General features: G+C 35.7%; 1 protein-coding gene across 1 annotated transcript in view; it reads right to left on the bottom strand.

Annotated features, from left to right (window-relative positions):
* LOC123870041 (toll-like receptor 6) overlaps nucleotides 1–8,121 on the bottom strand; it is a 164,186-nt gene extending 156,065 nt beyond the window's left edge. Inside the window, exon 1 of the mRNA XM_045913203.1 lies at nucleotides 3,814–8,121. Coding sequence (XP_045769159.1) covers nucleotides 3,831–7,682 — 3,852 coding nt within the window. The 5' untranslated portion in view covers nucleotides 7,683–8,121 and the 3' untranslated portion in view covers nucleotides 3,814–3,830. The remainder of the gene's footprint in view (nucleotides 1–3,813) is intronic.
* Nucleotides 8,122–13,982: the final 5,861 nt, after the last annotated feature.

Raw genomic sequence — 13,982 nt, 5'->3', positions numbered from 1 at the left:
GGGTCCAAGGTTCGATCCCGTTCACGCACGTCTGACTTTTTGGAGTTAATGCGTTTTAAGCAATTTAACATCACTTGCTTTAACGGTGAAGAAGAACATCGTGAGGAAACCTGCATATCTAAGAGTTCTCCATTATATTTTCAAAGTGTGGGAAGTCCGAACTTGGCTAGCGTTGTGGACATATAGGCAATTGACATAGATGATGTTTGATTATCTTTTTATTAAATGACTTAAAATTACCTATTGTTAGTAGTAAATACTGTATTTTATAAATAAGTTGCTGCGTATGATAAAGAATACCTACTTAACTGCTGAGTTTTTTGCCGGTTCTTCTCAATGGAATCTGCTTTCCGAATTGATGATGGTAAGCTATGAGTTATGACATAGGTACCAGAGACGGACAAGTTACGTGAAATAAAATTTGAATTTGAAAGCCGAAAATAGCGACCGAAGTTAATAGATAAAAGCTTTTACAAGGATAATAATTACTTGGCAGCGTATTGAATAAAAAGTTTTGTTTTGTGTTATTCATGTTTCTCTGTTGTTCATAATGTTATTTAATTCGTGTTCCGAATTTGCAACTTAGTAACTAACTTGGTGTTGCTAAGTTGCAAAACATGACCTCCGCAGATGACCTTATAGGTTGCAGGAGGTCAAAATGTACCGTATTGTCTCTGTAAAATATGTGTTAGAATAATAAGCACACCCTTGATAAATAAAGCTGCCATAAAGTATAATGGAGTTCCAGGTCTTTAACTAAACCATTACCCATGCAAATAAATCACGCCAATCCTTTGCTCTGTTAGTTGCAGCGTTATTGAAGGACAAATCAACAAGCCAACAAACCAATAAACCAACAAACAAAAACACTTTCGCGTTTATAATATGGGCAGTCGATGGCTAGTAATGCGGCCCTATGGCATGTTACGTCGCATTGTGTTGCTTTGCCGTAAAGCGGAATTTACATTACGATATTCGTGGCACGAAATTAGTTTCACGAAATTAATTATTTCATCATCGATTGCGCGTGTAAACGTCTAATTACAAAACTAATGCATGCATTACGAAATTAGACGTTTACACGTGCAATAATTGATAGTTAAATTAATGTCGTGAAACTAATTTCGTAATGTAAATTCCGCTTAACGTTACTAGGACGAGTAACGACATCTAAACAATTTTAATCGACCGCGAGCTGTGTCTAATCTCGGCCGTATATCTAGCTTTATTCATGCGAGAGGCATAAATACATGGCTATCAGATAAAATCACGTGACACATCGTCCCTTGCTCGCGCTGGGCTCGTAAAAACAAGTTTTCCCATTATTTCTATGCTGACCCGTCGGCTGTCGTTTTGATAAGGGTGACGTCGGGAATAACCTATGTTGATTTCGTTTTGATTTGTTCACACTCAGATAATAGCAGATTCATTGCCTTAAATGCAGGTTTCTACCTTTCTAGTTGTAGTTATTGAGTAGTTGTTTGAACTTGCCTGCCTCCAACGTAAAAGTGGTAATGGCCTCTGCGTTTTCTAGGTTCCAGTAAGTGCGTTATGGGTATATCTATGGGAGTTTTAATCTCACTAACCCCCGAACCAAAAAGAAGGGTGTTAAATAAGTTTGACGTGTGTATCTGTCTGTGTCATCGTAGCTCCTAAACTAATGAACCGATTTTAATTTAGTTTTTTTTTGTTTGAAAGGTGGCTTGATCGAGAGTGTTCTTAGCTATAATCGAAGTAAATCGGTTCAGCCATTTGAAAGTTATCAGCTCTTTTCTAGTTACTGTAACCTTCACTTGTCGGGGGTGTTATGATTTTTTAATTTACACTATGCCTATGTTAATTACAGGGACGCAAGCTACCTCGGTACCAAATTTCATAGAAATCGGTTAAGCGGATGGTCCTTTAGGAACTCTTTGATTTTCCGAGATAAAAAGTAGCCTATTTCCATCCCCGGGATATAAGCTAACTCTGTACCAAACGTCAAAATCGGTTAAACTGTTGGGCCGTGAAAAGGTAGCAGACAGACAGACAGACAGACACACTTTCGCATTAATAATATTAGTATGGATAAAATTCCAAACCCTGCCGGGAATCGAACCTTACCTTTGCGTCAGGGAGGCCGTCGAAACCGTCTATAATAAAAGGTACCTACTTCAGTAACAAGTTATCACTCAAAAGTACCTACACTCGATGCTCAGGTAAGATAGCGGTCAGCAAACCTGTCGTCAATAAAAAAGAGAGTGTGGCAAATCAAGTTAGTTCCATGTAGTCCCTAGGAAGATTCGCGACGGTGCAATGCAAAATACGTGTAATTCAACAAAGGAACGATGGTATGCAGTTCTCTGCTAACGGTATTTGGCTGATGTTATGATCCTTTTTGAACTCACACAATGTGTCTGATTTTGTTGTACATAAAGTGTTTGCTTGTTTTAGAGTATCTGCATCTTTTTCTTTTTAATATTGCTAAAAAGAACGGAAATAAATTTTAAATTAAAGATTTTAAATAGTGCAGACACTACGGTACCACAGTTTAACGAAATGGCTGTGCTAGTACTGTCTAAGCCTAGTACTGTCTGTATCATCAAACATGCAATATAAACTCGATTAGTTTATAACTGGACTTGTCCAGTAATAAACTAATCTTGCATGTTTGATATTTAACTAGATGTTGCTTTGAACACTATACTCCTAGATAGAACATGGACACAATTTCGATTGACTAGAATTGTTTCAAAGTCCTTTGACGTGAAAACTGTTACGTTTTCGTGTCAAAGGACTTATCGAATAATTAAGTTTATGCTACATAGGGTAAGATCATAAGCATAGAACCAATAGTGTTAGGACGATATCTTCTATCTGGAGTGTGCTGTGGAGAAATAACCCCTATACGGACCTTTGTAAAAGCTGAGAGCTATTAAATTATGTTAGTCAGCGTTTTTTATTAACGCCTTACAAATGATATTATATCACTGGTGATGCAGTCTAAAAGGTCAATTAGATGATAAAGGACCTTAACTTATTTTGGTCTAATTCCTCAAAATACCTCAACAGTGTTCCCAAACCAATGCCATTTGAAAGCTCCACATAATTCACTTCATTCGAGTACTATGGCGAGGCAGACAAAATCTAAACTATTAAAAATTCAAGTAGGTAAGAATAAGTAATATTTACTAACAAAAAAAAAAAGATTTGATTATAATATTATTTGATAAAAAGGTAGATACCTACCTACTCAACTTTATTTTAATTTAACTTTCTTTACATTACGTTTATATTTAAACTAAAAACCTACACAGTAAAATTAAAATAAATGGTTAGTAAAAATAAAACAAAAACAAATAAAAATTCGAAATGTTTATATTTCAGTTTTCTTTTGATAGAATTTTCTTTTGCAATATTTACAAATATATACAAAAACAAATTAAATTATATACAGTCTCTTATTATAAAATTTTAATTAACAGATTTATTAAATGCATTAAAATTTGTACACGTTTATAAGTTTATAACTTTGGCATTATTATAATTTAATGAGAAATATAATATTTTCATGAGTAATTAATATAAAGTTGTCATGTAGTATTTGAATAGTTTACAACAACCTATCAAGATCCTATCTATTTATAAATTACTATCGCAGAAATTAGGAATTGCATCCATAAATTAATGTTCATATAACTAAGGTCCTAATGTACATATAAGTAAATGCAAGTGTATGGCGTTCTATATTACAAAAAATACAATAATGGAACAACTTAACATAATTATCACTGTATTTGGACTAATACGCTTAAGCGTCGCAGAGTGAGTTACCTGCGTTGAAGCATACGCTACGCCCAGAGCTGCGCGTGCGGCGGCATTCGGTGCGGGTGCTGGTCGCGCAAGTGCACGGGCGGCACGGCGAGCCTGTCGGCCAGCGCGTCGCCCAGCAAGGGCGGCAGCTTGCCGGGCGGGGGCGGCGGGGGCGGCGCCGGCGCCCGCCCGGCACCCACCGGCGACACTGACGCGTAGATATTCACTGTCGAACGGTGGTATTGACACTTCCGCAAGTCCGGCATGGCGAACCTTAGTTTTTGCCAAAACTGCCTATCACCCCACTCGACACACGTATTCGCTTTCAAACACAACCTCAACTCCGGATCGATGTCCCTATTAGGCAAGTCGCCTAGCAATATTATTATCAGTCTTCTTCGTCTCTCTTTTAATACTTCGTGGAGTGCCGTCTTGAATTCGAATCGGCACCATTCGTTGTTGATAAAGTTTTTAGATAGGACTATTATGGTCCTCTTGGAAGATTCTACGGCCTCTATAATCGTATCCGCGACGTAGGCCGAGGCGTTAAAATCTCGGTAATGCAGGCAGAGCCGGAAACTCGGGTCCGTTGATTCTAGGCCGGGCGCTAACATCTGAGCGACGAATGCCTCGTCTTTTACGCTATAACTGATGTAGGCGTCAAATAGCCTATCTTTGTCGGCTTCGTCGTCAAATGCGGTGCTTTTATAGCACATTCTGAATCCGCAATGATAGTAAACCCAAACTCGTAGTTCTCGCCTCCAGTAAAATATACCACAAATAAGTACTGAGCTTACAACGAATATAAAAAGTGTTATCAAGAGTAATGGGAGATAATCATTGATAACTTGATTTTCTATTATCGAGGAACTTCCACCAACGTGACTTGTACATATAGTTGAGTTAAAATCGGCCATTAGGGGTCCAACGGCGTTTGTAACATTATCGAATATACAGGTGATTTTATCGGAGTCCTCCACCTTGCCGACATTATTTCTAAACCAATTTCGGAATTTGTGCATATATTGACAGTCGCAAGACCACGGATTGCGAGAGAGGCTTATCTCTACCAAATATGGATTCATCGTGAATTGCCACACAGCAAAACTGTAAATGTTATTGCCTTCCAAGCGCAGTACTTCTAAATGCCGCAGCTCCATGAACGTTCGATTGTCGATATAATGTATTTTATTGTCTTGCAGATGTAATTCACGCAAATTCTCTAAAGGAGATAATTCGAAACCTAACAACTCTTTGATATTGTTCTTTTCTAAGTGCAACACAGTTAAGCGTTTTAGTCCACTAAACGTATTATTATACAATGCATCGATATTTGAGCTATTCGCGTACAATATTTTTAAATTTTTACGTCCAATAAAAGCATGACTCGTTAAACCACCAAAATTGTTACCGTCTAAATATAGTTCAGTAGCGTCCATAGGGATAGTGTTGGGTATTTCGGAATAGCCAGCCGCGGAACAGTCCACAATATTCGCCGACCACGGTTGGTCGTGATAGCACGTACAGTTCGATGGGCACGTCATTTCACAATCACAAGCGTCAAAATCACAACAATGGCACAACGTAAAACAGTGTGTTTTATATGTACACAAAAACTGGGATGATTCCGCTTCGATGAGCGGAATATAAGTCCTTTCACGATTGTAGAGTAACTTGCAATATATGCTTTCCAAGTCCATCACTCTAGGGTGTTGTCTTAGATGATCGAGTTTGTTTATGCGCTGTAACCACTCCATTGTACAGTCGCACTGAAAAGGATTTCCACCAATATAGAATTCGGGTAACGGCCGGCCTGGATCAACGGGAGTCAACCGGAGCGCATTGAGATCCATGCTAGTTATCTGATTTGCATACAAATCGACTCTCGTTAGATTGGTTTTTCCAACAAACGTTTGAGCTTCAACTTGTGTAATTTGATTATCATTCAGGAACAGAAGCTCGATACTGCTGGGTATTGAGAAAGTGGTTATTTTTGTCATTTTGTTGAAACTTGCGTCTAAAGTCTGTAGACGAAGTTCTTTATCCAAACGATAGTTGTTGCTCAATTCTTTGATGTTGTTGCCGTGAACATCCAGCCATTGAAGTCCCGTGGGGATTACAGCGTAATCAAACCATGCTATTTGGTTATCTGACACGTTTAACCACAACAGAGACGGTATATTTACGAAGAGGCCTTGAATATCAGTGAGTTGGTTAGCATCCAATCTTACGGCTTGTAAATTTGATAATGTTTCTAAAGCGTTCATGTCTATGTGTCTTAATTTATTTCGCGCTAAGTTTAATATTTGTAACGATGGTAGGTCAGAAAATACGTCTTTGCTTATGTTTTCAATTTTATTGCCAATAAGTCGTAATCCGTATACATTATGTAGCCCAACAAAGCCTGGTTCTTCCAACGAAGTAATCTGGTTTTCGCCAAGATCAAGTGTTCTTAGTAAGCGCATATTTCGCAGCGCAATGGGCACTTTCTTTAAACGATTTCCATTCAAATTCAAATCTTGCAAAGAGGAAGTATTTCGGAATGCTTCGGGATGAAGTTCTTCGAGGTGGTTATTATCTACAGATAGTAGAGATAGTACATATAAACCATTCAAAGCGTATGCATCAATGTGTGATATTTTATTATACGACAAAATTAGCGTATGCAAATTGTTCATTGGTGCGAATGTATCAGCTGCAATGGATTCCAGCTGATTATGCTGTACATTTAATATTTGAAGAGTGTAGAGGTCTTTAAATATTCTGGGATCAAGTTTAGTCAATCGGTTATTGGATAAATTAAGGAGCACCATTCTTATAAGACCAGTGAATGTATTCTCATTGATCCATGTACTCGTTAAATGGTTATTAGATAAATCCAAGGCTAATAGTTGGTCCAGATTCGCAAAAAGACTCGGTGAAAGCACACTTATTGAATTATTTTGTAAGTATATTTCTTTAATAACTGGCCGGCTATCTCTAAATAGATCTTGTGGAAGTGCCACTATTTTGTTGTTGGAGAGGTCTATTATTTGTAATTGTTTCAATCCTGATAGTGCTTTATCGGCCACCATAGATATTTCGTTATCATGGATATGTAGCTCCTTGAGTCTTCGGAGAGCCATAAAACCATTTTCTGGCATCAGTACGAAATGGTTACTGGAGGCATCTAAAACTTCGATATCCAGGGAACATGAAGAGTGTGGCAAAGATGATGCTGATGGAGAAGGCCCGTCGTGTTCACTGATCAGAGCTTGATGCATAGCTCTTTCTCTAAATCCAAGGTCACTAACATCTTGAAGTCTATTCGATGACACATTTAAATACACTAAATTAGTTAGTGGGCAAAACAAGTTTTCAGGGAACGACCAAATATTATTAAAACTCAAGTCTAACTTCTCCAACTGTCGAACAGCCGTAAAGCTTTCCGATGCTATCTCTAAACTCATAGCGGCCCACTCGGTGTTTTTCGTTCTGATCGTTAAATTTCGGAGGTCTCTCAATCCGGATAGAACTCCAGGCGGCCATCTTCCAATTTTACAGTTATCCAAAACAAGTTCACGTAGTTTAACCAAATGCGCGAAACTACGATCATCTAATGAACTTTTGTACATCATTTCTTCATTGCACTCTATGCGCAAAGAAGTTGTGTGTTCGGATGGAATGACACTAAAATTTGTAGTATCAAATTCGCTGTTTATAGTGCGAAGTTTACATGTGAGTGAAACCTCGTGAGCATCATTTGGTCCTCTCAGCCACCACTGGCAATCATCGGGAGCTTCGTATTTCAGTGGTAACGAGCTCTGATCGGCAACATTAAGTCCGATGACAAACCAAAATAGAATCTGGTTGAAGATTGTGTTTCTTGTAGAGTTATGTTGAAGAGCCATATTTGACAAAATTATATATCAAGGAAGAAGGAAAACATAGCACGGGAGGCTCAGTGTCATGTTTTTTCCGTCGGCATTTGCGTTGCGGCCCCTTGCCGGATGTAAAGAATCCATCAATTTATGAACCAATTTCGATATTAGCTCAACAAATAGTCCTATTTATTACAACACACATGATGGATAGTATTTTTGTTCACAATCTCCTTTATGTCCTTACATAATTATGCAAACGAAATTTGTCACAACTGTCCACACTTTCTTTAAATGTCCAGAAAAACTTTTAACGAATGCTATTTAACTTATAACTTGATACGTAAATTTAATTCACAGTCTTTTTTGTTTGAAATCGGGTATCTTCATTTCAGATCGCGTATTGATAATCGTATTTTACTGTAACGTTCGTCCGAGCAAAGCGTCGAGTGGCGCGCCCGTACCTCGACGCTGCGTAGAGTCAACTAAATGTGAGTAGAGGGTCGAGGCATTGCAGTCGCGTAGAATATACGCTCAACTGGAGGGGGTGGGGTGCGGGGTGAGATGAGCCGAGCGGTGGCGAATGTTCACGAGGACTTATTACAACAAATTATTTTTTACGGAGCTTTGAGATCGGTTGCGCGTATTTTGACCACAGACTTTGAATGAACGACGAACGTAGACGCATCAGCTGCTTAGGGAACTTTCCTGAAATACTTTATTAATTTACCCAACTGAATAACACAATCTACATATATTTTCTTACATACGTAGGTAGGTATTTTATTATATTAACTATAAGAGCTTTATATTTACTAAAATTAGGACATATTAATTAGATTGGACCTTAAATGAAAGAGTGGGTATTCTTTATTAAAGTAATAATATCATCCTAGGTACCTACTTAGTACTTACATAGTGACAGATCCGGCAGATGTAATTTATTTTTATAGCAAAGTGAAATAAGTAATCTGGCAAATTAAAATTGTAATAAGTAATAATTACTTTATCAAACCAATTTTCACAGTTCGTTTCATAGGTGAAGGTACCTATATTATGTGTTATACATTTTCGGATATTGTGATAATTTTACATCGTAAGGCAGGGAAACCTTCTAAGGGAAATATTTTGCATAATATTCTGCTCTCACGATGCTTAAAGCCATATGAAAGTTTAGTAATTTGAGACTTAATTATTACGCATACCGACTTTATTATCTTTTTCTACTTTTATAACGCCAAAGTTTGTTGAGTCACCATTTATAATTATTTATTTGTAGGTAGAATAACTAATAATTTGGATTAATTAGGTGTAAGAACATACTGAGATATAATTATGTACATATTATATTTAGTGAAATTCTTAATTTTACCTCGCTTTTACATAGTGCTATCTGGGACAAATTTTTTTGATAATTTATTAGGTAGGTATAGGTATAACGTGTATTTATTTTCATATCCGGCTAGATGCATTTTTAACCCCCGACCTAAAAAGAGGGGTGTTATAAGTTTGACGTGTGTATCTGTGTGTCTGTGTATCTGTGTATCTGTGTATCTGTCTGTGGCATCGTAGCGCCTAAACGAATGAACCGATTTTAATTTAGTTTTTTTTGTTTGAAAGGTGGCTTGATCGAGAGTGTTCTTAGCTATAATCCAAAAAAAATGGTTCAGCCGTTTAAGAGTTATCAGCTCTTTTCTAGTTTTCTTGTAGAAAAGAAGGTTAGATAACCGTTAGGTTCATAATATTATGTCAATTGACAAATGTCAAGCTGTCAAGATGGACGTTGCCTACATACATAATTATTTATTTGAAAATGATGTTTTGGAAAACTCAGATACTTTGGATTGTTGGCGCGGAATAGTTTGAAAGTTATCAGCTCTTTTCTAGTTACTGTAACCTTCACTGGTCGGGGGTGTTGAAATTTTTTAATTTACACTTGTATTTGCTGCAGTCATTTTTTGAATAGTGATAGGTACCTAATTAAATAACTACCTCATATTAAAATTTTTATATGAGCTAATTTATGTATGGAAAAATTGCAATCATAACTTAAAAAGAACCGAACTAAACAGTAAACTGGTTCGACACTCGTCAACTAAATAATTGAATATACTTACCTACTCATAACTTAGGAAAATACTAAAACGATTATGGATTTAGACAAAATTTAACGAGATAAAAAATTAAGCTTACAAATCCTTTCACTTACAATGCGTAGAAATAGAAATTTTACACCAGGTGAGTAAATCTGGGGAAGCAACAAAGGAGGTCCTTTGACGAAGAACGAGATTAAAAATCAACCCTTTTATAATTCGAATGGCGAAATTAAAAAGCAACTATGGTATAAAAGTATTAAGAGCTTAAGGTAACAAAAGAGTTCTGTTCACGCTTCGCAGACCACACTGGTTGTTAGACGACGGAAGATATCATTTTAATCCTTTTAGTTAAGTTGACTATGAAAAGATAGACGTCTTTGCGGCATCGGTGTTTTTCTTTTACCCCGGCTGATGGGTATTCTTGATGGAAAAGAATTAATTTTAAAGTTAAATAGGATGATTAATGAGACACTTTGTTGCTGCTTTTAGTTTTTGTAGCTGTAATAGCGTAAGCAGTGTCATGACTAGCAAGCTTTAAAGATTAAAAAGTCCTTAAAAAGTCTTACTCTGTTCTGTGGCATTTTTCATGATTTTAGTTTTCATCGCTCTAGAACCTTGAGCTTTTAGTTTAACTATCTTATAGTTATACATGGAATCCATAAATCTGCAATAATAATATCACGAAAACAATGAATAAATAAAGACATAACTTTGCTGCATTATTCGAATTGGTTTCTATCACTGGTAGTGTTGGATAGGTAAGCATTTATTTGACAGATTGTTCTATTTTTGACAGATTCTTCAAGAAAAATAACAGATGCAAGGTGCCCTTAATATCAATAAATAGTAAATTATACATAATATTTATAAAATATGCACGAAAACCAATAGTGGTGTATGTAAAACTTTAGAGAACAACTCAATTTTTATATCTTATCGATTCAGCTTGTAAATATAAAAAAGATTTATTTGTAACAAACCACACTGCCTAAGTAAAAACACAAAAAACAATAATATATTTCATATCCAATACCGTATTGGAAAAATGGCTTTGAAAAGCGTTAAATGTATAATACTCTATAAATTACTGCCCAATTGCTGTTCTTGCGTTATAATTTATTATACCAACGTTAAATTTAGTTATATATTATTTTAAAATTAAAATTAGATAGCATATTATAATCACATATTATATATGGTATGGTGCTTGATTACCATAACACATGTTTATGTCTCAAGAAACACATCATTCATTCTATAATGAAAGACACAAAAACTGCGATGACGTAGACCTAATAACAGCTTCAATTTATGTTTTCAGAACACGTTGTTGTTTCACAAAACACATAATATTCAACTATCAGATGTTGACATCGATGGCTGTTGAAGAATTTACACTTGAAAAACAACATACTTCTTAAAAATGTATAGTTAATTATTTATCAATCACCTAATACTGACGAGTGAAGCCTTACGCACGGTAAATAATATGTTTTTCAATTTTTAAACCCCGACCCAAAAAGAGGGCTGTTATAAGTTTGACGTGTGTATCTGTGTATCTGTCTGTGGCATCGTAACTCCTAAACTAATGAACCGATTTTAATTTAGTTTCTTTGTTTGAAGGGTGGCTTGATCGAGTGTTCTTAGCTATAATTCAAATAAATCGGTTCAGCCGTTTGAAAGTTATCAGCTCTTTTCTAGTTACTGTAACCTTCACTTGTCGGGGGTGTTATAAATTTTTAATTTACACTTGTAAACATAATACCTATCAAAACCCTCAATGCTTATTAGTATGTATTCGTTTTAGACAAAACTTTATTTTAGAAGTTAGCTATCCTTCAAAATGTTCACGAACTAATATTAGGTAGGTATTGGAGAATGCGTAGGACGAAATAAACTATAGACCAATTTGTGACTATTAATTTTAAATGAATCCATAACAAGGCCCGTTTATAAATTAATAGCAAGGTGATTAAAGTTTTATAATTTTAAGTCAATTTATCTTTAAATTAATGAAAATTAGAGTCGCTTTTATTTATAGTTCGCGACAGGTCGACATGGCAATGGCCCCCGTGCTAACTCGGTGCGGGATAGTGCGGATCTGCGGGGCTTCCCCCCGCCTCATACCCCGATTGCCATATCGACATGTCGCGTACAAATAACATACATAGGCTAAACTTTTTGCAGTAAGCAGGTTCTGAAGATAATAATATGTACTTAAGTATAATAATTTTATTGTCCTGTTGAATCAACAATGTTATTTTTTTTTTTTAATTTTAAGCCAATAGGTATATTATTTTATTTCTAGAAAAGCTTTAAAAAACCACATTTATTTACTGTTGTCCATTACCGCCGCTTTTGACGTACAATGTTCGTATAATATTCAAATGTTTTTGCTTATTCTATTTAGAGTTATCGTAATAAACTCTTGATGCCCGGGGCTGTAGAAACGTTACGAATTTGCAGAACATAAATTCGTTAAGGTGATGAACGAGGCAGATGATTTGTATAAGATTATCTCAATGTTTCATCTAGAACTGCCAAACATTGTTAAGGTTAGTTTTAGTCAAGCACGACGCGTCAGTCTGATTCGATACTCGATTGAGACGTACGCGGTACGACTCCAACGCAAAAGACTATCAACATTAATAACGTTGACATTCTGTTGTTAAGTGATGTGAGAAAATGACAAGTCTTAGTTTAATCTAGTGCTTCTTTCTAAGAGCATTACGAAAGAGATAGCAAGAGGTACATTTAAACCAACCATTTTGATTTGGTTTAGTACGGTGTACCATGTAATGCTGAGTAAGTAATCGAAAGGTTTACACATGTGCTTCAAATTCTTTTAGGTAAAGATAACTTTGTATCTCATGTAGATATTAAATGATGAGGATGATGAGTACTGCACCGTGAATGTCATTTCTTATGGAGTAGGATTTTTGTTATACCTATTTTTAAATTGTTTTCATAAAATAAATACAAACTGTACATTTTAGTTTATTGCTGGTGCATTACGGTTAAAATATAATCTTAAAAAGCACTAAATAAGCTTCTCACTAGTCTAATTACGTTATTTTGGAATCTGTTGATTATATCATAATAAGTAGGTACAGTAAGAGCATAATAGAATTATTATACAACACACCTACTATCATTGTCTAACTTTTTTGGTTTACATGTCATAGGCATCGAAAACGTACTTTAAACTATAACCAAAACAGATCCCTTATACAAAAATGATTTTAAGATACGGACGGACGTCACATACATTTACATAGTTATAGATAGTCATAAAACATTACGTGTAAAATATTCACCCCAAGTTTTTGTGTCCCCTATGTTTTTAGGAGGAGGATGAAAACGTGAATTTTATCAAGGTACCTTAAAAAATTGAAAATTGAATATTAAACAGGATTTAGTATACGCTTACTACATACCTACTTCTTTACTAAAAAATAAACAAGAGAACAAATCAATGCAGGTTGGACTTGCACCATTACATCCTACAAAATTATGTACCTACTTTAATTTTTTTCTTTATAATTACATGGTAGCAATTTTGAATTGGTTGTTATAGCGGCAATCACTCTGTGAAAATTTCAACTCTCTACCTATTACAGTTCATGCGATAGAGCCCTCTGACAGATAGACAGCGACAGCGGAGGCTTAGTAAGTAATATTATAAGGTCCCGTAGGCATTCTTCGGGTACGGAACCCTAAAAAAGACAGTGGGTTCTAACAAATGTTCAGACTCATATAAGTATTCTAACAAAAAGCTTCCTTTTATATAGTACGTAATCCATTTATCCATATATCCACGATATCATCCGCGTGGATTTAGATTTTGTAAATCCTGTGGGGACTCTGATTTTCAGGGATAAAAAGTATCCTATGTTCGTTTATAGCATGCAAGCTATCTCTGTACCAAATAGATGATGCCTGTGACTTCATCGACGTCGATTTTGTTTTTTTTTAAATCTTTTATATTCCGGACATAACATACTCGTAGCCTATGTTCATCCCCGGGAAGCAAACTATCCATATACCAAATTTTGACAGTCGTGAAAAGCTAGCAGACAGACAGACAGACACACAGACACACATATACTTTTGCTTTTCTCAAATGGATCTCAAATTTTCAAGCCTAATATTCAGGAATAATATAGGTTTCTACTGGTGAGAGATTTTTAAAATAATATGTACCTAGTTCCAGAGATTACCCTCTACAAACAAA

This window comes from Maniola jurtina, chromosome 12 (assembly GCF_905333055.1).
Source record: "Maniola jurtina chromosome 12, ilManJurt1.1, whole genome shotgun sequence".
Classification (NCBI taxonomy): Eukaryota; Metazoa; Arthropoda; class Insecta; order Lepidoptera; family Nymphalidae; genus Maniola; species Maniola jurtina.
This window is presented reverse-complemented; position numbering and strand designations above follow the sequence as displayed.